The sequence below is a fragment of the Coptis chinensis genome, chromosome 3 (genome assembly GCF_015680905.1).
Source record: "Coptis chinensis isolate HL-2020 chromosome 3, ASM1568090v1, whole genome shotgun sequence".
NCBI classification, from domain to species: domain Eukaryota; kingdom Viridiplantae; phylum Streptophyta; class Magnoliopsida; order Ranunculales; family Ranunculaceae; genus Coptis; species Coptis chinensis.
The window spans coordinates 28,371,135-28,391,756 of NC_141458.1; the positions used below are offsets into that span (position 1 = coordinate 28,371,135).

The 20,622-nt window shown below is 37.3% G+C and overlaps 3 protein-coding genes across 3 annotated transcripts; 2 read left to right on the forward strand and 1 right to left on the reverse strand.

The window, feature by feature from the left end:
* Window positions 1-1,547: 1,547 nt before the first annotated feature.
* LOC147508993 (uncharacterized) lies at window positions 1,548-2,303 on the forward strand. The gene has a single exon (XM_086597690.1). It carries the CDS (start codon window positions 1,548-1,550, stop codon window positions 2,301-2,303), a length of 756 nt encoding a protein of 251 aa, XP_086453816.1.
* An 849-nt stretch (window positions 2,304-3,152) lies between these two features.
* On the forward strand, window positions 3,153-3,680 carry LOC147508994 (uncharacterized). Its single transcript, XM_086597691.1, has one exon. It carries the CDS (start codon window positions 3,153-3,155, stop codon window positions 3,678-3,680), a length of 528 nt encoding a protein of 175 aa, XP_086453817.1.
* Window positions 3,681-10,547: 6,867 nt separating this feature from the next.
* Window positions 10,548-19,249, reverse strand: LOC147508995 (kinesin-like protein KIN-12C). The gene is made up of 15 exons (XM_086601313.1): window positions 18,552-19,249; window positions 18,371-18,454; window positions 18,178-18,300; window positions 18,030-18,092; window positions 17,893-17,946; window positions 17,702-17,794; window positions 17,448-17,543; window positions 17,142-17,290; window positions 16,703-16,852; window positions 16,297-16,426; window positions 15,217-16,191; window positions 15,015-15,110; window positions 14,781-14,942; window positions 13,690-14,412; window positions 10,548-11,039 (listed from the first exon to the last, which is right to left on the reverse strand). Exons 1-15 carry the CDS (start codon window positions 18,873-18,875, stop codon window positions 10,788-10,790), a joined length of 3,474 nt encoding a protein of 1,157 aa, XP_086457439.1. The 5' UTR covers window positions 18,876-19,249; the 3' UTR covers window positions 10,548-10,787.
* Window positions 19,250-20,622: the final 1,373 nt, after the last annotated feature.

The window sequence follows — 20,622 nt, forward strand, 5'->3', positions numbered from 1 at the left end:
AGAAATAAAGTTGCCAATAAGGGCAGGTCCACAAACAATAATGACTAAGTTCATAGTCATCAAGCATCATTCGGATCATAATGCTATATTAGGAAGAAAATGGATACATGCTATGAGAGCAGTTCCCAGCACCTTTTACCAAGTTATCAGATTTCCGACTGCTTATGGACCACATGAGATATGAGGTGATCAGTCAGAATCTAAAAAATACAATTTCGTCATTGTAAAGGGGCTGATGAAAGAAAAGAAAATTGATACTGGGGGCGTCTCGGAAGACACCAAATAGCAATTAGCCAAGGAATTATCTCTAAAATCCGATACAATGAAGCATCAGCAGGATTTTAGATTTATATCAAAACTGGAGATTGAAATGGAAGTAGTTCCAAGCAAAACAATGGAGGAGGTACAAAAAGTTATTATTAGTCAAAATGATGAAAGTTGTTTCACTTTTATCGGAACAGAGATGAGTGCAGGAGTCAGACAAGATCTGATAGATTTCTTAAGGACAAATAAAGATATATTCGCATGGTCGATGGCAGACCTTCCAGGTATTGACCCTCTTATATGCTCTCATAAGTTGAATATGCGAGAAGGAGCAGTTCCTATGCATCAGAAGCATAGGAAGGTTCGGCCGATATATGCAGATACGGTGCAAAATGAGATAAAAAAAGATGTTGGAATGTGGAATCATCAAAGAAATCGATAACTCCGAATGGGTGGCAAATATTATTGTCGTCCCCAAAAAGAATGACAAAGTTAGGATCTGTGTGGATTTTACAGATGTTAACAAAGAGTGTCCGAAAGATTATTATCCGATGCCCAGGATTGATGAATTGGTCGATAGAACAGTGGGTTTTGAGTTGTTAAGTTTTTGTGATGGGCACTCAGGATATTTTCAAGTTGTCATGGCAGTACTAGATCAGTTAAAAACAACGTTTGTTGTGGAAGGAGGTCTGTATTGTTTTGTTCGAATGCCATTTGGTTTAAAGAATGCTGAAGCAACGTATCAGCATTTGGTGGAGAAAATGTTTAGGCATTTGATTAAATAGATTGTGGAAGTATATATCGATGACATGGTAATCAAATCGAAAAAAGTCGAAGATCATGTTAAAGACCTCGATACAGTGTTTCGAATATTCATACAATTTAATATGAAGCTCAATCTAGAGAAATGTACTTTCGGGGTTAGTTCAAGGAAATTTCTGGGGTATATAGTCACAAAAAGAGGAATATATGTGAATCCAGACCAAATCCGAGCTATTCAGCAGATGCCTTCTCTGAGTACTAGAAAGCAGATATAGAAGCTAACAGGAAGAATTGCAGCTTTAAATAGGTTCATATCAAGAACTTTCGACCGATGCAAACCTTTATTCAAATTACTGAAGAAGAATACAAAGTTTATATGGGAGGAAGAATGTGAAGAAGCTTTCTCAGAATTAAATAAGTATCTCCAAGAAGTGCCAACTTTGATAAAGCCGGAGGAAGGTGATACTTTATTTTTATATTTAGCAGTATCGGATTTTGCTATTAGCTTGGTATTAGTAAAAATGGAAAATAGGTCTGAGCGACCTGTTAATTTCCAATCTAAGACCATGCTCGAGGCTGAAATCCGATATTTGATGTTGGAGAAATACGCGTTAGCTCTTCTTTATTCCACTCAAAGATTGAAACCTTATTTTCAAGCTCATTCAGTCATTGTTATGACAAATTTGCCGTTGAAACATACGTTGGCCAAAACAGCCAAGTCAGGGAGAATGGTGAAATGGTCGGTTCTTATAGATGAATTTGGAATTGAGTATCGGAATAGGGTTTCAGAAAAGAGTCAAGTGTTAGTGGATTTTCTAGCAGATTTTCCCTCTGAAGATGAAAATTGGAATATGGAAGAAGATAGTGGTTTACAGTTGAAAGAACCTGATGATGACATGGATGAGGATGATCCATGGGCTGGTACAAATGGGTGGAGACTTTTTGTCGATGGGTCATCAAGTCAAAAGGGATGCGGTATCGGAGCGGTACTGATAACACCAGACAATCAGAGATTGGAATCAACAGTTACTTTAGGATTCCACGCATCGAATAACGAAGCAGAATATGAGGCATTGCTTACAGGTTTGGAAATGGCTACATCGTTAAATGTCAAGGAGTTATCTGTATTCAGTGATTCTCAGCTGGTGGTAAGTCAGATCAATGGAGGGTATTCAACTAAATGCGATAATATGATCGATTATTTGAACTTTGTGAGAAAGAAGCTTCAGAATTTCAGTAGAATCAAATTTCTGCACCTCGATCGAGGAGAAAATTGACATGCAAATGTTTTAGCATATGTTGCTGCTATGTTGGAGAATACAGAAGGACGGATATTGCAAGTGGGTGTTCAGCAGAACCCAAGTATCGATATAAAGCATCCTGAGATTATGTAAATAGATACGCTGGGGGCATCATGGTTAAGCAATTATATTTTGTTTTTGTCTAAAGGTGAATTACCCAAAGATAAAAATGAAGCTAGAATAATAAAATCTAGAGCTGAAAGATATCTGCTAATAGAGGATCACTTGTATCGGAAAAATCCTGGGGGACTGCATTTGAAATGTATATCAGCCGCCGCTGAGGCAAATCAAATCATCGCAGAGATACATGAAGGGGAGTGCGAAAATCATTTGGCAGGGAGATCCTTGGCTAACAAGATAACAAGGCAAGGATATTTCTGGCCACAAATGAGAAGAGATTGTCTTCGTTACGCAAAAAAGTGCATTCAATGTCAAAAACATGGTCATGTTATTCATGTTCCAGCAGAGGAGTTGCATTATGTGTCAAACCCATGGCCGTTTGCTTTATGGGGAATGGACATTATGGGACCCCTAGTACCTAGGAGAGGCAAAAAAAGGTTCATGCTTGCTGTGATCGATTACTTTACTAAATGGGTGGAGGCGATAGCTTTGCAACATATCAGAGAACAGGATGTGATCACTTTTTTATTTGAGAGAATGGTATGTCGATATGGTTGACCGTACGCCATAATATCGGATAATGGTCCTCAATTCATTGGAAGCAAGGTGAGAGATTTCCTAGAATCATATAAGATCAAGCACTTCACATCAGCACCTTATTATGCTCAGGAGAATGGGTAAGCTGAGGCGACAAATAAGACTATTATGGATAATATCAAAAATAAATTGGAGGATAAGAAAGGTTTATGGGTCGATGAGCTAAACAATGTGCTATGGGCATACCGAACAACTCCAAGAGTAGCTACAGAAGAGTCGCCATTTACTCTAGCCTATGGGATGGAAGCAGTAACTCCAGCTGAGATGGTAGTATCTACATCCAGAACATTGCTTGTGGAAAAAGGTTTGAATGAACAAGGAATGCATACAGAGATTTTAAACTTAGAGGAAAAACGGGAGCAAGCAAGAATTCAGCTTGATTGTTATCACAGACAGTTAAGGAAAGCATTCAATAAGAAAGTCAGAGGAAGAAGTTTCCAAGAAGGCGACTTAGTGTTGAAAGAAGTCACTCAAGTGACAAAAGAGAAGGGAGCAGGAAAGTTATCAGCCAACTGGGAGGGGCCCTATATCATACACAAGGTGGGAATAAACGGAGCATATTACTTGAAAAATGATGATGGTGATCTACTTCCAAAACCTCAGAATGTCAATAATCTGAAGGTATTTTATCAATAGTGTAATTTTCAACTTTATCAGAGGAATGATCTATGTAGCAAGAATTTTTGAGATAATAAAAGGTTTGGATTCATAATGAAATGATGTTATAATATTATGTATTAAAGTCCTGTTATCGGCAGAAATGTTGGTATCAGGCATATCATCAAAAAGACCTGGTATCAGAAACAATGGCAGATACCGGGCACAAAAAGTCATGTTATCGGCAGAAATGTTGGTATCAAGCATATCGTCAAAAAGACTTGGTATCAGAAACAATGACAGATACTGGGCACAAAAAGTCCTATTATCGGCAGAAATGTTGGTATTAGGCATATCATCAAAAAGACCTGGTATCAGAAACAATGGCAGATACCAAGCACACAAAATCCTGTTATCGGCAGAAATGTTGGTAGCAGGCATTAGGGGTGGGAATTTGGCCCTAACGACCCTAACCCGGCCCTGACCGACCCGACCCTAAGCCCTATAAAGCCCTCACAACTAAAGCCCTTACAGAGTTTAGGGCCGGCCCGGCCCAGCCCTAATGCCTTCTAGGGTAGGGCTAGGGCTAAGATTCTAAAACATAGGCCCGACCCTAATTCAGCCCTCATTAACCCGACCCTAACCAAGCCCTAACCAAGCCCTAACCGGCCCTGTTTCACACTTTCACTATAAATACACATACCATAATTGTCCAACTCTTTGTTAAATATTTTCAATTAAAATAACATTGTCCTTTGTAATTTATCACTTACACCCAAGGGTACTTCCAATAACTTGTCTTTATATAACAAAACTTGTCAACTTAATGTACCATGAAGAACAATGAGCACTAGCCTAATAAAAAATAAGACTTTATTCCTTTGATCATCAAGTCAAAGTCCATAACTTATTATTCTCAATTTCTTTTCTCACTTATTTCTTATAAATTATATTTTTATTCACATCCAAGCCAAGTCTAAAACTAAAGATTTCATTCCACACCATTAAAGCAAAATACAGAGCAGACATTTGTAACATAGAAACCAAAAAACAACCTTTGTCAGAAAAATGACATTTGTAATCTCAAACCTTTCTCCATCACTTGTTCAAAAGCCAATATTTTCATTTCCATATACAAAGCTTGAATCACTTTTAAATTAGAAGAAATGTAATATTATATTTGTTTGAATCTATTATAGAAATAATTTATGATATTACAAATAGTTTAACAACTTCCATGACCCTTAACCAAAACTATTATGTTTCTTCTTTATATCTATTACTTCTTCCTTTAAAATGATCATATAATTATTTGTCTATGTATTTCAATTTAAAATGTAATTTTAGTGAGGTTTGAGTACAAGGAAGAACAAATTCCGAACTCTCGATGTACTTCAGTTCATTAGATTGTGGATGTGCATTTTAAATTTTTGGACTTATACAAGATTATTACTAGATTGGTTGGACTTTGAGTTTGTAGATTATTGTACATTTTTGTAATATAAATGAGTTTTAAAACTGATGTAGTAAAAATATATATATATATATATATATATATATATATATATAGGCCCGGCCCTAAAGCCCGGCCCTAAAGCCTTTAAAGAGGGCTTAGGGTAGGATAAGGGCTTGAGGTTTAGACTTGTGACCCGGCCCGACCCGGCCCTATGCTGACTTTAGGGTCGGGCCGACCCGACCCTAATATTTGAAGGGCTTTAAATGTTTAGGGCCGGGCTAGCCCGACCCGGCCCATTGCCCACCCCTAGCAGGCATATTGTCAAAAGTCCTGGTATCAATAGACGTATTGATATCAGGCACATCGCCAAAAGTCCTGGTATCGATAGACGTATTGATATCAGGCACATTGTCAAAAGTCCTGGTATCAAAAACAATGGCCGATACCGGGCATATAAAGTCTTAATATTAGCAGAAATGTTGATATTAGGCATATTGTCAAAAGTGCTGGTATCAAAAGCAAGGACCGATACCAGATTACCATGCACATAAAGTGGATCGTATCGACAACATGGAGGAGGTATATCGTGATTATGAAGGTGCGTTGTTTAAATTATTAATTTTGGCAATATTGGCATGTATAATTCTGATGATACAAGTCTTAGTATCGCTGATACTCCAGTTTTGATGGAGTATCAAAAATTTAATTTTTTCTATTGATACAGATCTTAGTATCGCCGATACTCTAGTTTTGGGGGAGTATCAAAATTTTAATTTTTCTGATTGATACAAGTCTTAGTATTGCCGATACTCCAGTTTTGATGGAGTATCAAAATTTTAATTTTTTCTAATTGATACAGATCTTAGTATCACCGATACTCCAGTTTTGGGGGAGTATCAAAATTTTAATTTTTTTGATTGATACAAGTCTTAGTATCACCGATACTCCAGTTTTGATGGAGTATCAAAAATTTAATTTTTTCTGATTGATACAGATCTTAGTATCGCCGATACTCCAGTTTTGGTGGATCATCAAAATTTTAATTTTTCTGATGATTCAAGTCTTAGTATCGCCGATACTCTAATTTTGGTGGATGAGAATGTTGAAAGTGAGATTTTTCTATTTAATATAAGGCTAAGTTTTCAATAATACTTGTCCTAGTTAAGTTTTATGTTATTTTATAAGTTTACACATCGGCGATATGTGAATCCTGTTGGGGATGGTGAGAAATTCATGTTTCTAGGTAATGAAAATCTACAAAAGTGATTGATAAGGAAAGAAGAAAATTGTAGCAGTATTGCAAAATCAAGGAATATTGTAGCAAAATGGGAGTAGTTACATTATTCCAATATTACACAATAAGGCGGGCAGAATATCAATTTTAAGATGGAGGGGTACTAAGGAGACCATCTATTTCAGTAAATTCATCTTATGGGAGAGCATCAGTAGTGGGGTAAGTTGTTGTTGTGGTGGTAGCAGCAGAAGTAAATGGAACAGTGGCAGGAAGTTCATCAGTAGAAACACTATCGGCGGAAAGCCCATAATTTGCAAGAACATCAAATGGAACATACGGTCGGAAAACTTCGATCAAGTCGGTCAGCAAGAGAATTCAACTGTGTCATTACATCATTAAATTCATCATCGGCAGCATCCAAAGCGGATTTATACTTTGCCTCGATGATAGCGAAGTCTTCAGTAAGTTTATTCAGGTGCTCAACATGTTCTTTCTTCAAAGATGTCATTATGAGCGACAATCTTACATTTGAAGAGTTTGTTCGCCATTTCGAAGATTCCGCTTTTAAGTCGTGCGTCAGTTGGCTGTTCTCTCGCTTCAAGCGAGTTACTTCTTGGTTCAGTTTCTCAAGTTCAAGATTTTGATTCTCAACTGTTTTTTTCAAGCGACCAATGTCACGATCTTGTTGATAGAAAGAATCAAATTGGGCTAGAGTAGCAACCTTAGCCTAGAAAAGCAACGAAAATGGATAAGAATCAAATAAGGAGAAATAAAGCAAAGAGTATGTAGTTAAGAGAGGAGAAGGAATACCCTTTCAATAGCATCACAGAAGTTTGTCAAGCGTTGTGAAGGAGATACAGCGCGCATAGCAAGCTTATCCTTTGGAAGAACACAGCCAGAAGACAGCGACACGCCTAAATCCTCAGGGGGATTATTGCCATAAAGCGAGGCAGGCAAAGGGATAAAGTTCCCATCGCATAGGCGGAATGTAGGCTTGAAAAACTCATTGGCATCATAAGACAGGAATTCGAGGGTTTGTCCTTCAGCATGCCCACTCTCCCCCCAGGTGGGGTTACATTTCTTGGAGCTAGAATGAGTATGGGTAGATTGTGAGGAAGTACGAGAGGTCTCTTTAGGAGGAGGAGCATAATGCTTATCTTTGGAAGAAGAGGGTCGAATGTCTGATGGGGGAGCAGGACGCTTATCTGGTGGGCCTTGGGCCGATGTAGTGTCATCAGCTTTCTGTTTGTCTTTAGCAGGAAACTAGCGACTAACACTTGGGTTCCCTGACAAGCGAGGGGCCATATCTGTATACAATAAACGATGTTGGTCAAATATAGCTTGTAAAAGCGGATATTCATAAAAATCAGGAACTTCTTTTTTAATTTGTGGAAAAAGATTTGGAGTCATGGTAAGGTTATTATCTAAGTAATCAAAGAAACTTTGGGGAAGACTAGGAGGTAGTTCATGCAAAGCGAAGGACGACATAAGAAAAGAAGGATCGAAAAAGGGATCTGTTGAAGGAGATTGAGTTGGGATCAGCGACTTACCCATTTTATGAAGAGCTCGAATCTGAAGAACATAAAGAGGAGCGCGATAATGTTTGATATCAGGAAAAGCAACAGTAAGGCGAGGATTCCCTTCTTTGTCAGCCTCAGTTCTGATATCGATGTCTTCCTCAGTTCCTCTTAAAAGTTTAAGCACTCGGTCAGAATTCTCATGAGCCTTTGCAAAATAAGGAAGAATAACTGAAAATATACAAAAAGTTTGATGTTAGAATGGGATTCCGTTATATATCGAAGTTATCGAAGTTAAGAGGAAGGTATACCTGAAGGATTGAAGACTTGATATTTCAGAGGAGGGTTTGCAGGAGGATCGGAACTTTCCCATTCACCCAAAGCAATGATGGGATACTTTGTCCATTCTTTATCTCTTTTTCTGTTTTTTCGGATGATACCTTTGATGTTTGATTTGTTGTGTTTCCGAGGGTAAAAATAACCAGGAAGCTTTTCAGCGAAGGTATAGTGTTTAAGGATATCGGATAAACGGATTCTATCAGATTCATATTGATCTTGGGAAAAATGACTGTTGTAATAGTTGCAGATAAACATTAACCGCCAGAAATTACCCATTCCTTGACCAGGGGAAATATTTAGATGGTTTAATACCTCGCGATCGAGATTGGTCAGAGGTAATCTCAATCCAGTAGCGAATTGGCCAATAGTGACAATGATCACTCGTCTAGTGCCACTCTGACATCTAGTGAAAGTCCGAGTTCCAGCATAGTATTGCAGATACAGGGTAGAGGGAATTTGATAAACAATTTGAATTAACATTAGATTGGGTCTTTTAATGAAAAAACTGCTGAGCCCATCTCTCCATCAACTGGTATCTTCAACAGTGTCGCGTTCAGATTCAGAAGCAGTGGTTTCGAAAGAATGACAAGGAATCCCTTCTACAACATAAGAAAACTCCCAAGACATTTGGAGCCGATAACGCCTCGAAGAAGTAGAGGTACGGTTATGACTACGAAGTCTATCGTCAGAAGGAGTTCCTTCACTACTAGTATTATCATCGGAGAGGGTATCTTCACTTGCCATGGGGATGACTATATGTAAAGATGTGAGGACAAAGGTATGGTAAGAACGAAAAAGTTAATATATATATATAATATAATGATCAGAAATTGTGATATAGATAATCTTATTTCGGAAAGTTCGATATGCGGATATAAACAATAGATATATCCGAGGGGCAAAACAGTACGATAAAGAATATCTAAGTCAAAAAAATTTCTTAAAGAAATAAATATATAAACTTTTTAGCATGGTCAAGCATTCTATAGTGTTGGGTACAATAGTGTAAGTGTGAACACACTCAAGCTTACGGCATTCAGATTTTAACAATCTCTAAAAAACTCTAGCGATAATTATGAAGGTGTGAGTTATATTGGTAGGAGTTATAGCAAAACTAACAAAATGCAAGAGGTTACAAACATACCTGTAAGAGTTGGAAGTATGTCTAAAAAGTGGAAGGCAAGAAGGCAGTAAAGAAAATCGATTTTCTGAAGAAGAAGTAGCGTATTGAAGACGCTGGAACTTGTGGGAGAGCCGAACGGTTGGTTTTAAATTTATGTCTTATAATATGGACCGGGTTGATATTTGGGCCCAAAGTGATATAACCGCTTCTTGAAAAATTGAAATTGTTGGGTGAAATTTCAAATTTTCGAGAGGGGACGATGTAGTGGGCAAATATTGTGCATAAATGCATTATATCTGACATTTCAAAACTGGAAACATTGACATAAGGGTCAATGTTTTTGTATATTTCGGAAATATGTTTAAATATTTGCAGGTATTGAGCGGGAAAGAGGAGGAGGAAGACAAGGGACACGTGTCAAAGATTGACTGGGTCAAAGCCAAATCAGAACACTATATAAAGACTGGAATTCATTCATTATCCAAAAAATCATTTGTAAAGAAGAGAGAGAAATTGTAAACTGTGATCGCCATTTTAAAACGCTTATTCAATTCATCTTATTCTTCAATTCTGTTATTTTCATTCGTTTGATTGAGGTGATCTTAGAACATGGGAAAGAAAGTGTTCTTAGACATCACAATTGTTATGCATCCTTCTAATAAACTCACCAAAATCAAGCTCAGCACAAGTCACAGTTTCTTCAAGAAACGAATCTGACCGTCTTGCATTACTCACTGTCAAGTCTCAAATAAAACGTGATCCTTTGGGAGCACTGAGTTCATGGAATGACTCACTCCACTTCTGTGATTGGCACTGAATAACATGCAGCCAGCGACACCGAGATAAAGTCACAATCTTGGACCTACAATCATACACGGATTGAAGATTAATAATAGAGTCGTGATGAGGAGAGATCATTCTCTCTAAATTTTGGAGAGATCAAGGCAAATAGCCGTTGGATGGAGAAATTCCTTCTCAAGATCGAGGTTGTTGCATGGCCCACAACTGACAAACCACACCAAACTGTATGATCATGTCATCCAACGGCCGATATGAAGTGTGCACTAAATTTAGAGAGAATGATCTCTCCTTATCATTTGCCTTAATAATATAGCTTCCTGGCAAAGTTAAGCTCTTAATAGTATATTCAAACAATTATATGGTAAGGCCTAGATCAACTAAATAAAACAACATTACTCTTTTTTTTCGCAGAAGTTAGAATACTAACTTAAAGTTATACAGTTGAACGCGCTATTTTATAGTAGAAATAAGGACAAGAATTCAAGATTCTGAAACAACATAAAAAGCACATAATGATACACACAAGAGGCAACTAAGAGTCGGTAACTAATACAAAGAAAATGGAAAAATTTAACGAACTTATATGAGGATTTCACTCATATCAAGGTTGCCTTGACCCGACCTCAAAACCAAACCAATCTGTTCCCAAAAAAATATTTTAAATTTTTCAGGAAATTTAATAATGCTCTTGATATATCGGTCCAAATTCAGCTCTCCATTCTTGGTCATCCTCAGGCAGTGGGGACGTTGTGGTGTTGTATGTTTTATGTTCCTGCTGCCAGTATAATGGTTGCAGTGCAGATTCAGGTAGTCGACTATCTGCAAGGTACTGTTTCATAGTAGCCATCTCCATTGCATGTCTTCTCTTCAATTTCTCCATTTGCTTCTTCACCTTCTCAGTCTCCTTTTCAGCTCTTAAAAAGTTTCCCTACATGTATAAACAGAGACCACATACAATCAAGCTATTGACTTTCTCTTCAATAACTCAAACAAATACTTGTTCCAAAAAACAGGGTCAGGTCGGCCTACGGAAATTTGTCAGAAAAATTCTCAGAACGCACTTAGAAATTTTAGAATATGGCTGGACTTTGGTGGATATAAGTCTCCACTAAGAGTGGATTATTGAGATCCTATTATTAATTTATTTATTTTTGAGAAATTTCTGAAAACACCAAATGCAGTCTTCAACTAATTGGGAAAATGAAAGAGGATGCACAAAGGAAAATGTACTTGAGATTCTAATTATTACAGGATGGGGTCTGCCTAACCCCTAAATTCCTCAATGAGGAAGATAATTGGTCCACAATTCCTCAAATTGGCAGCCAACTTTTGATGCAGGTAGGGTTTTAGACAATTAGGAAATCATTCCTATGAATAATATCAGCCAAACCTAAACTTTCCAAGTATGCTAAGGGTCATGAGTTCGCCTGGGTTTTACATTTCCATGGGTCCCTGGAACCTCACCTCAAAAGAAAAACAAACCATAAAAGATATTAAATTCGATACAAGACTCACGTCCAGTTTAAGTATGTCTTGAAACAAAGTACATAGTTCTCCAGTAAAAGTAATAGTCTAATATACACTAATTATGGTTCTAATGGACATATTTATCTGCAGAGTATATGTTTACAGTTCAGATATCAGAGTTGTCATGAGGTATGATACACTTGAGGTGCAAAGACCAGTATCACCTTGTGTTCTTTTAAAACAGAAAGTGATACTAACTTGGACAAAAGTATTCAATATTACAAGAGAAAAAAAAATTCTAAAACGCTTGCAGAAGGATATTACATGAACAAAAACTGGATGTTAACGATATGCAAAATTCTGGACACTTCCTTCAACTAAGCATCAGTGTAAGATGTGGCACAGAAGGTGGCCTGGTTTGTTCCAAAACTAAATTACATTGACACGGACATGTGTGTTAGTATCCAACACGGATACAAAGTGTCTGACACAGCTTAATATGAAAAATTGAGGTATATCACATACTATGTCTAACACGGCGTAATATGAAAAAAAGAAGTATATCACATACTATGTCTAACACGTAATATGAAATACTATGTCTAACACGGCGTAATATGAAAAAAAGAAGTATATCACATACTATGTCTAACAAGTAATATAAAAAATTGAAGTCACATACTATATGTGTCCGATGTGTGTCCAACAAGGACACGTGCATACGTATGTGACATGGATAATTTATAAGATATGGTGGATACGTATCTGACATGTACATAGTTCTAAAAGTGGTCCAACTAAACATTATGCATCTAATTTCAATCGTAGGAGCTATGATGCCAGAATATGGATACGGGTACCAGTGGGACATGCATACATAATACGACAAAAAAAAATTTAAACGAGGACACGGTCCAATGCTATGAAAATAGATTCTTCTGATTTCTCTTATTTCGTCTCGTTTTCTCATGATGGCCAGGATCCTACCAATACCAATATCACTGTTGTATCATGTCGATACAGGTATGACAGCCTAGGAGAAGTATCAGGGTATCATTGCTTAGGACTGGTCAATGTGCTTAGAGTTTCTCTCGAGCTAACTCCTATCCATTATAAAAGTCTACTAGCTCTACTACAGACTCCCAATCTGGCTAAAATTCCTTTTAAAAGATAAACTAGCATTTGTTGTTGATCCAAGCTTGATAAGAATGAAGAATTTATGGACTCGGTATGGTTACTTGCTTCCCAAGGAATCAATATCCTGAACCTGATTTTTGAAAATCCGAACCATAACTAATAAGAAAATTGGAACCCGGAACCAAACCGATAAGATATATTGCAAACCGAAATCAATCTGAAAACTATAAAATAAAATAAATTCTAAATTAAATTGATTAATTTCAGCCACACAATTGATAAACATATACAAAATAAATCATAAATATTACTAAAATGTCATCTTATCAGTTTGGGTTCATATCGGTTTGGTGGAGGGCAAACCCGAAACCAAACTAATATTTTATCAGTTCGGTTTCAGGTCGGTGAAAGGCAAACTAAATCACTAAAACCCAAACTATTTTTTATTGGTTTGGTTTGGGTCGGTTATCGGGTTCTCAAAACCCATTGACAGCACTACACGGCTACACCACACACTACTAAATAGTCAAAACACTACTAAATAGTCAAAGTTCCATAGTTCTTTTGGGTGCACACAAAGAACAGGGTGATAAGAACAGGGTGATAAGTACATTGTCACATTTCAGCAACTACAACGTAAATTGTACCCATGTAACTGGGGTGCATACATACGTACTCATGTATAAAAAAAAATGTATGCCTCCATTATGATCTCCATCTTCAAAAGTATGTGCCAGATTTCCTCAATGGGTGTGTGTATATATATATATCCTTGATCATACCCTAAAATCTGATTTTACATTGTTTGTAGATTATCAGTTAAACATTGTAGTTTTGTACTTTTGTACATTACGGATTCCCTGTTTTCCCTTAATATGCTACCCACTTGAAGTATTACTGTACTTGAATTTCCCAAAATCATAGAAATTAACCCCACTTTTGTATGGCAAGTTAAAGTTACACAAGTAACATACCTCTACAACTGATACAGCTTCCTCTGCCTCTCTTAACCTCACAAGGAGCTCTCCAGCAGCATGAACAGCTTCTGCAGTGTCCCTAAGCTGAATCCTGAGACTCTTATTCTCCTTTTTCAAGTGTTCTCTTTCTCTTTCCTTCTCCACTCTCAAGGATGACAGCTCTGCAGCAAGAGACTTAAAGAAACGAGAACCATGACCCTTTCCTCCTGCCTTTCCAGCTGCTCTTTTTATCTCTGCAATCCCTTCCATAATCTTCCGGTGTCTTTCGAGCAATTCATTGTACTTGTCTTGCAGATCAGCATAATGTTCAACAATTCTTGCATGACCAAGTACAGCCCTGTTTAGTGCGTCGTCCAACTCCTCGGTAACTCTCCTTTCTAATTTTAATTCCATCTCTATATTCTTTGCTTGCTGACGATTAGAATCCAGATCAAGTCTCAGTTCATCAGTCAAACAAATCCACTCGCTTTCCTTCTCTATCCACCTCTGCCTTTCCTCCTGAAGATCTTTCCCTCCATTTCCCAAAGACTGTGACACCGTGCCGCTTTTCCTCAACCGGGTTGACTGTGATTCAGTCCAAGAAACATCTATAAATGACTCAAGCCTGTTCCTAAGAATTTCTATTTCCTTTAGAAGTTCCACTCTTTCTTTTTGGAGCTCCCTCACCTCATTATTTGCACTTGGAACAACCACACTGATTTTGGAGTCATGCACCAGAATCTGCATACAATAACAGCTATGACTACTATGAAAACTGGTTGTAGAATTTACAACAAGAGCAGTGTAACACCAAGATCCCTTTGGTAAAGGTAGTCTTGTATGGTTTTTTCTTATCTTAACATGATAGACATTTATAGATACTCCCAAATCTTTCACATTACTTTGCAGGGTGGATAGGGGGAGGAAAGAAACAGCACAGATTTTTTTTTAAAGAATCCTATTCTCCCTATTTACACTGACTTGAGGCAAACGTTTAGAATATAGGTGCATAAAGTTTCATGTTCTATAAGATATAAACGACAGAATGATGGTAAGCAAACAAAGCACCTCACTTAAAATCAAAATTAAAAAGCAGAGTGAAGGTGTACCTTGTTTTCTTCAGCTGCTTCTAATAATTGATAATCCTCTTTCTCAACCACAAACTCCTGAACAGGTCCAACACTATCAGCGTAAACTTCATCATGTGTTGCGGTCTCTTGAAAATTCTCTATGACTAGATTATACTCTTTCTGTTGTTTGTATTGACCAACCTACAATTTAAAATGGTTAACAGCATACTGATCATAGGTATCCAGTGTTTACATCGAAAAATTGTTCATTACCAGTTGATTAAGCTGCTCAATTTTTGCTTCTTGTTCTGCACATAATTTTTCAAGCTTCTCTATTTTTAGAGCTTCATCAGAATCCTTTTCTCCATCCTAAATAATTAAAACAAAATGCCATTTCAGCATGAACAGAGAAGAATGATCCAACAAACAGATGGAAGTTCTTTTATGATTCGTCAAACAAAACGCCTATACATACCTTGTGTGTTTTACCTTTCAATGCTTCTAAGCTCCTTGGTCCAGAAAATGTTACATTATACATATTTAAGCTACCATTGACTTCATCCAATTCATTGATAGCTTGTTTGCAAGTCGTGCAAATGGAGTATGTTGCAGGTGCATCTATCAGTGTTTGTTTAGGGGATAGAGTTTGAACACTAGCATCAGTTTGATTGACTGCTTGACCTGGTTTGATTGCCAGGTGTTCAAAAGAAAGGGCGAGTGAGAGTTTACTGGATGCTGAAGCTCTCTGATGATCATCAATAATCTGCAAACCTCGATGAAGGCTAGCAGCCAAAGACTCAGTTGGACTTGAGAAGATCTTGCTTGAACGCAAAGATGAGCGTATTTGGTCACTTACTTTAACTGACTGCCTTAAAACTTCTGGACTGAAATTGGAAGTCGCAGTAACATACCTCTCAGCACCAGCTACATTCAATGAGCTCGATTTTACTTTCTTCTGCATCTTTTCAATTTTTGGTGACTCAGAAAAAGTTGGTTCTTGAAGAACAGAAGGCAGTTGGCAGGACATTAGGGAAAGACTACTTCTGATTGTGGGGTCGAGGTTACTTGAAGTCTTGCGGCAGGCTATTGGAATGTCAGTATCAATGTCACTGCATGTCGCTATGCTACAACTAGGGTTGTTAGTCATAATAGGATCTGAATTCTCTTCAAAAGACGACTCCTGAAAACACTCTGTTTCTTCATATGCATCTTGGAAGTTCTCTTCACCAGAACTTCGTAGGTTGTCTAACTGAATGCACAACTCTTTTACATCCTTTTCATCAACAATTATTTCTTCTTCAGAATCATCATCTATCCGTGGTATGATAATAGAGCGATTGAGACTGACTCTCAGTTGGTTCAGGCTTTCACGAGCATTTCGTCCTTTAAAGTATCTACTGTTACAGTCGAGTGAGCTGGACCCACCTGACTTTGCCTTAATAAGCTCTTCCTGTATTCACCATTCACCAAAGTATGCATCTGGTCAGTATATGTTTTTGCAACAACAACAAAACATGTTCTGGAAAGAAAAAGTTCTAAAATAAAAAGTTGGGACCTTCAACTGCCGGATCTGATCACTCAAATCATTGACGTCATCCTCTGTTATTTCGTTTACCACTGGTTCGTTTTTCAGGGATTTTGCTTTAACTCCGAATCTTAGTGTGCTAAGAGTTTCAGCTTTGCATCTGCATACACAACAAGGCAACACGTGTTTTGACAAGAACCAATGAATCTAAAGACGATGAGTAGATGACAACAATATCTGGTGTACATGGAAGGCATGCTCACAGGCCATAAACAATTTCAAAACTATTTAAGTTTGAGTTGTTGGCAGCGCAAGAATAAGATTCAGTCATCTACATTAGAAAGAATTTAACAGACACACCCAACAAAATTCTATTGTGGTGCATGACAATCTATTAACTTTTACTTGCGAAAGAGATTACAGAAAAGTTAATTACTTCTCATCAGGAGAAATGGCACAGATGACGGTTAGCTTTGCATTGCCTCCAAGCGACTCCTTCAATAAGTGAGTTAAACAGGAACTTTCATAGGATATACTTTGAGATCTTTCTAGTTGAGCACCTTCAGATAGAATATGTACCAGGTGCCTGCAACCATCAAAAAGTCGATAAAAAAATTATAACGACCTAAATTATGCAAATGGTATTAGCACATATGTCAGAAAAGGCAAGGTTAGGTGTTGTCAATATCACAAGGAAGTCGAAAAATGGACACAACAGAAACAGTTTGAGCTCTAATACTCTATAACATGCTAGCATTGCATCAAAATCCCAAGGAAGCGAAAAAGTTTCACAATCACCAATTTCAATTGTTAGATCTATGGTTATTAACTCCTGATAAGGGTGAAAAAAGTATAATAATAATAAAAAATCATACCCAAGACGTGCTATGGATCTCTTCAACTTCCTTGCCTCCTTAATACAATGTCTACCTGCATCATCGAGTTTAGTTCGTTCTGATCCAGCAACATCAACAAGGTTGATTCTGCTGGTCTTAGAGCTACTGAAGCAATTTGATGAAGTGCCCTTCAAAAATATGAGTATATTAGAACAAGCAAGAATCCAACTGGCTGAAATATCCAGCTCATATCTTTAGACAAAGAGTAACCTTTGTGAGAATCATAAAATCCTTAAGAAACTAATGGGATGCCAAAAAGAGCAGTACTCATAATTATTAGCATACCTTGCACCAGGATTCAATAACACAAGTGAAAACAATATGTGAGCGAGAGCTCTTGGAGTTTAAACTAGTTGCGCCAATCTTTCTATTTGAAAGCCCCTGTATCATCCAATATAAATATATCAATTTACATTGCAGAACGCTAAGGACACTGTCTAAGATATTAATCATTTAGCATTTCAAAATGACAAGCAATATAATCAGTGGATCCCACAACTTTAACAAGAAAGAAGTATAAACATGATCCAAATTGGTACCTTGATCAAAATCTGAGTTACGTCATCATAGCTAGTGACATACTCCTCAGTAAGATTTTCAACATAAAAGCCATTCTTGGCATCATCTCTAATCTAGTATTTAATAAAGGAACAAAAAAAAGTCCATTGATAACAGATCCAACATCGTAATCAAAACAAGAATAACTAAACGAATATTAGCAAATCCCAACCTGAAGGTTTCTCTGATTAGGATCAAGTAAATCACCTAACTGCTCATTATATACCTGTAACATAAAGCTAAAACACGTAAGCAAACCACCCAATACATATATAAAACGCCTTGTAAGACTTATTAAAAGATACACACCTCGAGAAAAGAACACCGACACTGGTAACTTATCTTCTGCTTATCTTCACAACGCTCATGCTCCTGAGAACCAAACAGCTCAACAAAATCAATAATAAAGTCGCAACACTATCCATTCTCACAACAATAAATGCCAACAAAAAAAAACCTGAATCTCCGAAAACAACATATGGAAAATGCGAGGAACAATCCCTTGAGTAGTAGTAGTTGAGCTACCATCAACCATGGCACTTTGCGGACCCCACATTGTGTATGTCTTCCCACTTGCCGTCTTTTAAACAAAATTAGTATTATTGTTATTTAAACGAAAACAAATAAAAAAAAAATATTTGACTAATTACCTGTCCACATGATAAAATTGTAGCGTTATAACCAGCTAATGAATTTTTGACCAACGGAACACCAACTAACTCAAAGAAGTCCTCCTATTTAAAAAAAAACAAAAAAAAACAGAGATTTATTTAGACAAACACATACACATTAATTAATTTATAAAGGAAAGCAAGTAAGAATTGATTTGACCTGAGTAGTAGAAGAAGAATCGACAACGGAGTCGAAAGTAAAGAAACGAGAAGCATCCCCAGAAACAGACAAGGAATTAGGAGAAACTTTTCGAACAAGAATAGTGCCTCTTTCAAGAGGGGGTCTAATTCTTACAACAACCTTAACTGACGCTGGATCAGAAGGAATGACGGCAGGTTTTTTAGAGGTATTATTATTATTATTATTAATGATGGGAATAAGGTTAGGTGAAATGTTCTCGTTATTATTATTCACGCTCACAAATTTGGACTTGGGAATGATGGATCTGGGAAGAAGAGAACGGATCGATTGTTTTGATTTCATTTTTTTTTTTTTTTTTTTTTTTTGTCCGAAGGAGGGAGGGAGGGAGGAGTGAGTGAGAGAGAGAAGGAACAATTTTTACCGTTTTTCTTTTGGGTTTGGGTTGGGTTTGAAATTTTGAAAAACACTTATCTGCCGCTAAAAATAAAATACTAGAAATGCATTTGGCAATGCCACGTCATCAAATACACACGAATTTTCGTTTTATTTATGACAATTGGTTGACGAAATGTTTCTTAATGGACTTACACTGGATGAACATGCTGAAATGGTGTTGGCTAATTAAGTTATGGAAATTATTGATCCAACGGTGCGTTCAGAATAAAATGTTTGGTTTATTTCTGTTGCCTCTTTAGAATTTAAAAATCGATATAGAGGCCTTCTGGGATTCCGACCTCAACTCCTGTTTGGTCAAATTCACAATGCTTTATGCCGGAAACCTGAGTTGACATGCTGGCAACTTCTGATTTGTTTATACACCATCGGTTGCATTTTAAGATTTTTAGTTACAGGTGACCAGGGAAACTATATATGAGGGATGATAAACATTTGCTCAATTTGCTTGACATGGAAATAAAAGGTCTAGGTGGGATTTGGAAGTTGGAACCCACATGTTAGAAAACCACTCCATTCCCTGGTATAAAAACATAACTAAAAATCTATTCATTACGATTATCGTATAAAGGTCCTGCACTTGGGTGCTTCAAAAGGCAGGTGGTGGTGGGATTATTGAGCAGTTGAGCGCCTTATGAATCATGAAGCCAGAAAATGGACAGAGACATGGGTAAACTGGATACCCATGGAAAAGTTGTATGTACTATGTAGAAGTTGGCGGACAATACAGACGTTGGCTTTTGCCTTCTGGGTGGAGGATGAAAATTTGTTTGAGCAGGGATTCATAGCCCTCAAACCGCCAAGTAGGCTGAGCATAAGTGTGGGCGAAAATTCCATGGGTGATGTTATATACCAGTGGTGGCGTGATGCGCGTTGTATCCACATTTAGATGACAAAATGCAATACTCTGGTGTCTGGTGTTAATGGTTCAAAAGTCCAGAACGCGTTGAATAAAATGGTTGCCAGTTCCAACTTTCAAATTGCAATATTAGAATCTCATATCCTACCCATTTCATACCCAACCTCCCAACCTATCTGCTATTTCCATGGAATATTTTATTAACTCTCAAGTCTCAATCTCTCATCTCATGTAAAACACCATCCTAACCTTCAATATTAGTTCCAAGTTGCAACTCTGAGTGGCTGAACTCGTGGAGACTCGAGAATCCCCTTACACGAGGTTGACCTCAAAGAGTTTTGTTAATTACCATTTGCGGAACCCTTTCTTCAAAAACAGGCTTAACACACTTTCTTCCCCAATGCTTTGGATTTTTTTATCTGAGGTGATATCTCACTAAAAGCATTCGTACCATGATGACCAAAACCATACTACGGAGCTTCATAAAACCATTTGCTGCAAAAGGTGAGCGGTTCAAGACCATTCATCCTTCCAGGTTATAGTGTATTGAAAAGATTTACTAGATACACTACCACAAGCCAAACACTAGTTCGCAAATCGGTCATGGACCAAATGATTGACTGCAGCCGTGCTGCTAATACCGTTAAAGAAGAAATTAGGCCTACCAAACAAGTAGCACATGATGTATCACTTGCTTTTGTTCAGTCATTTTTACCCTCATTACCTCCTTCACATCCTCGTCTACTCAAGCAGTGTAAATCTTAGTCGGTACAAGCA

What these genes read in the sequence shown, in the direction of transcription:
- LOC147508994 (XM_086597691.1), top strand. Translation starts at nt 3,153, where the DNA reads ATGGATAATATCAAAAATAAATTGGAGGATAAGAAAGGTTTATGGGTC.
- LOC147508995 (XM_086601313.1), bottom strand. Translation starts at nt 18,875, where the DNA reads ATGAAATCAAAACAATCGATCCGTTCTCTTCTTCCCAGATCCATCATT. An exon ending in ATTCTTCTTCTACTACTCAG is followed by an intron (nt 18,455 to 18,551) that starts GTCAAATCAATT and finishes TTTTTTAAATAG; the next exon opens with GAGGACTTCTTTGAGTTAGT. An exon ending in AAGCAGCTGAAGAAAACAAG is followed by an intron (nt 14,413 to 14,780) that starts GTACACCTTCAC and finishes TATTGTATGCAG; the next exon opens with ATTCTGGTGCATGACTCCAA.
- LOC147508993 (XM_086597690.1), top strand. Translation starts at nt 1,548, where the DNA reads ATGGAAAATAGGTCTGAGCGACCTGTTAATTTCCAATCTAAGACCATG.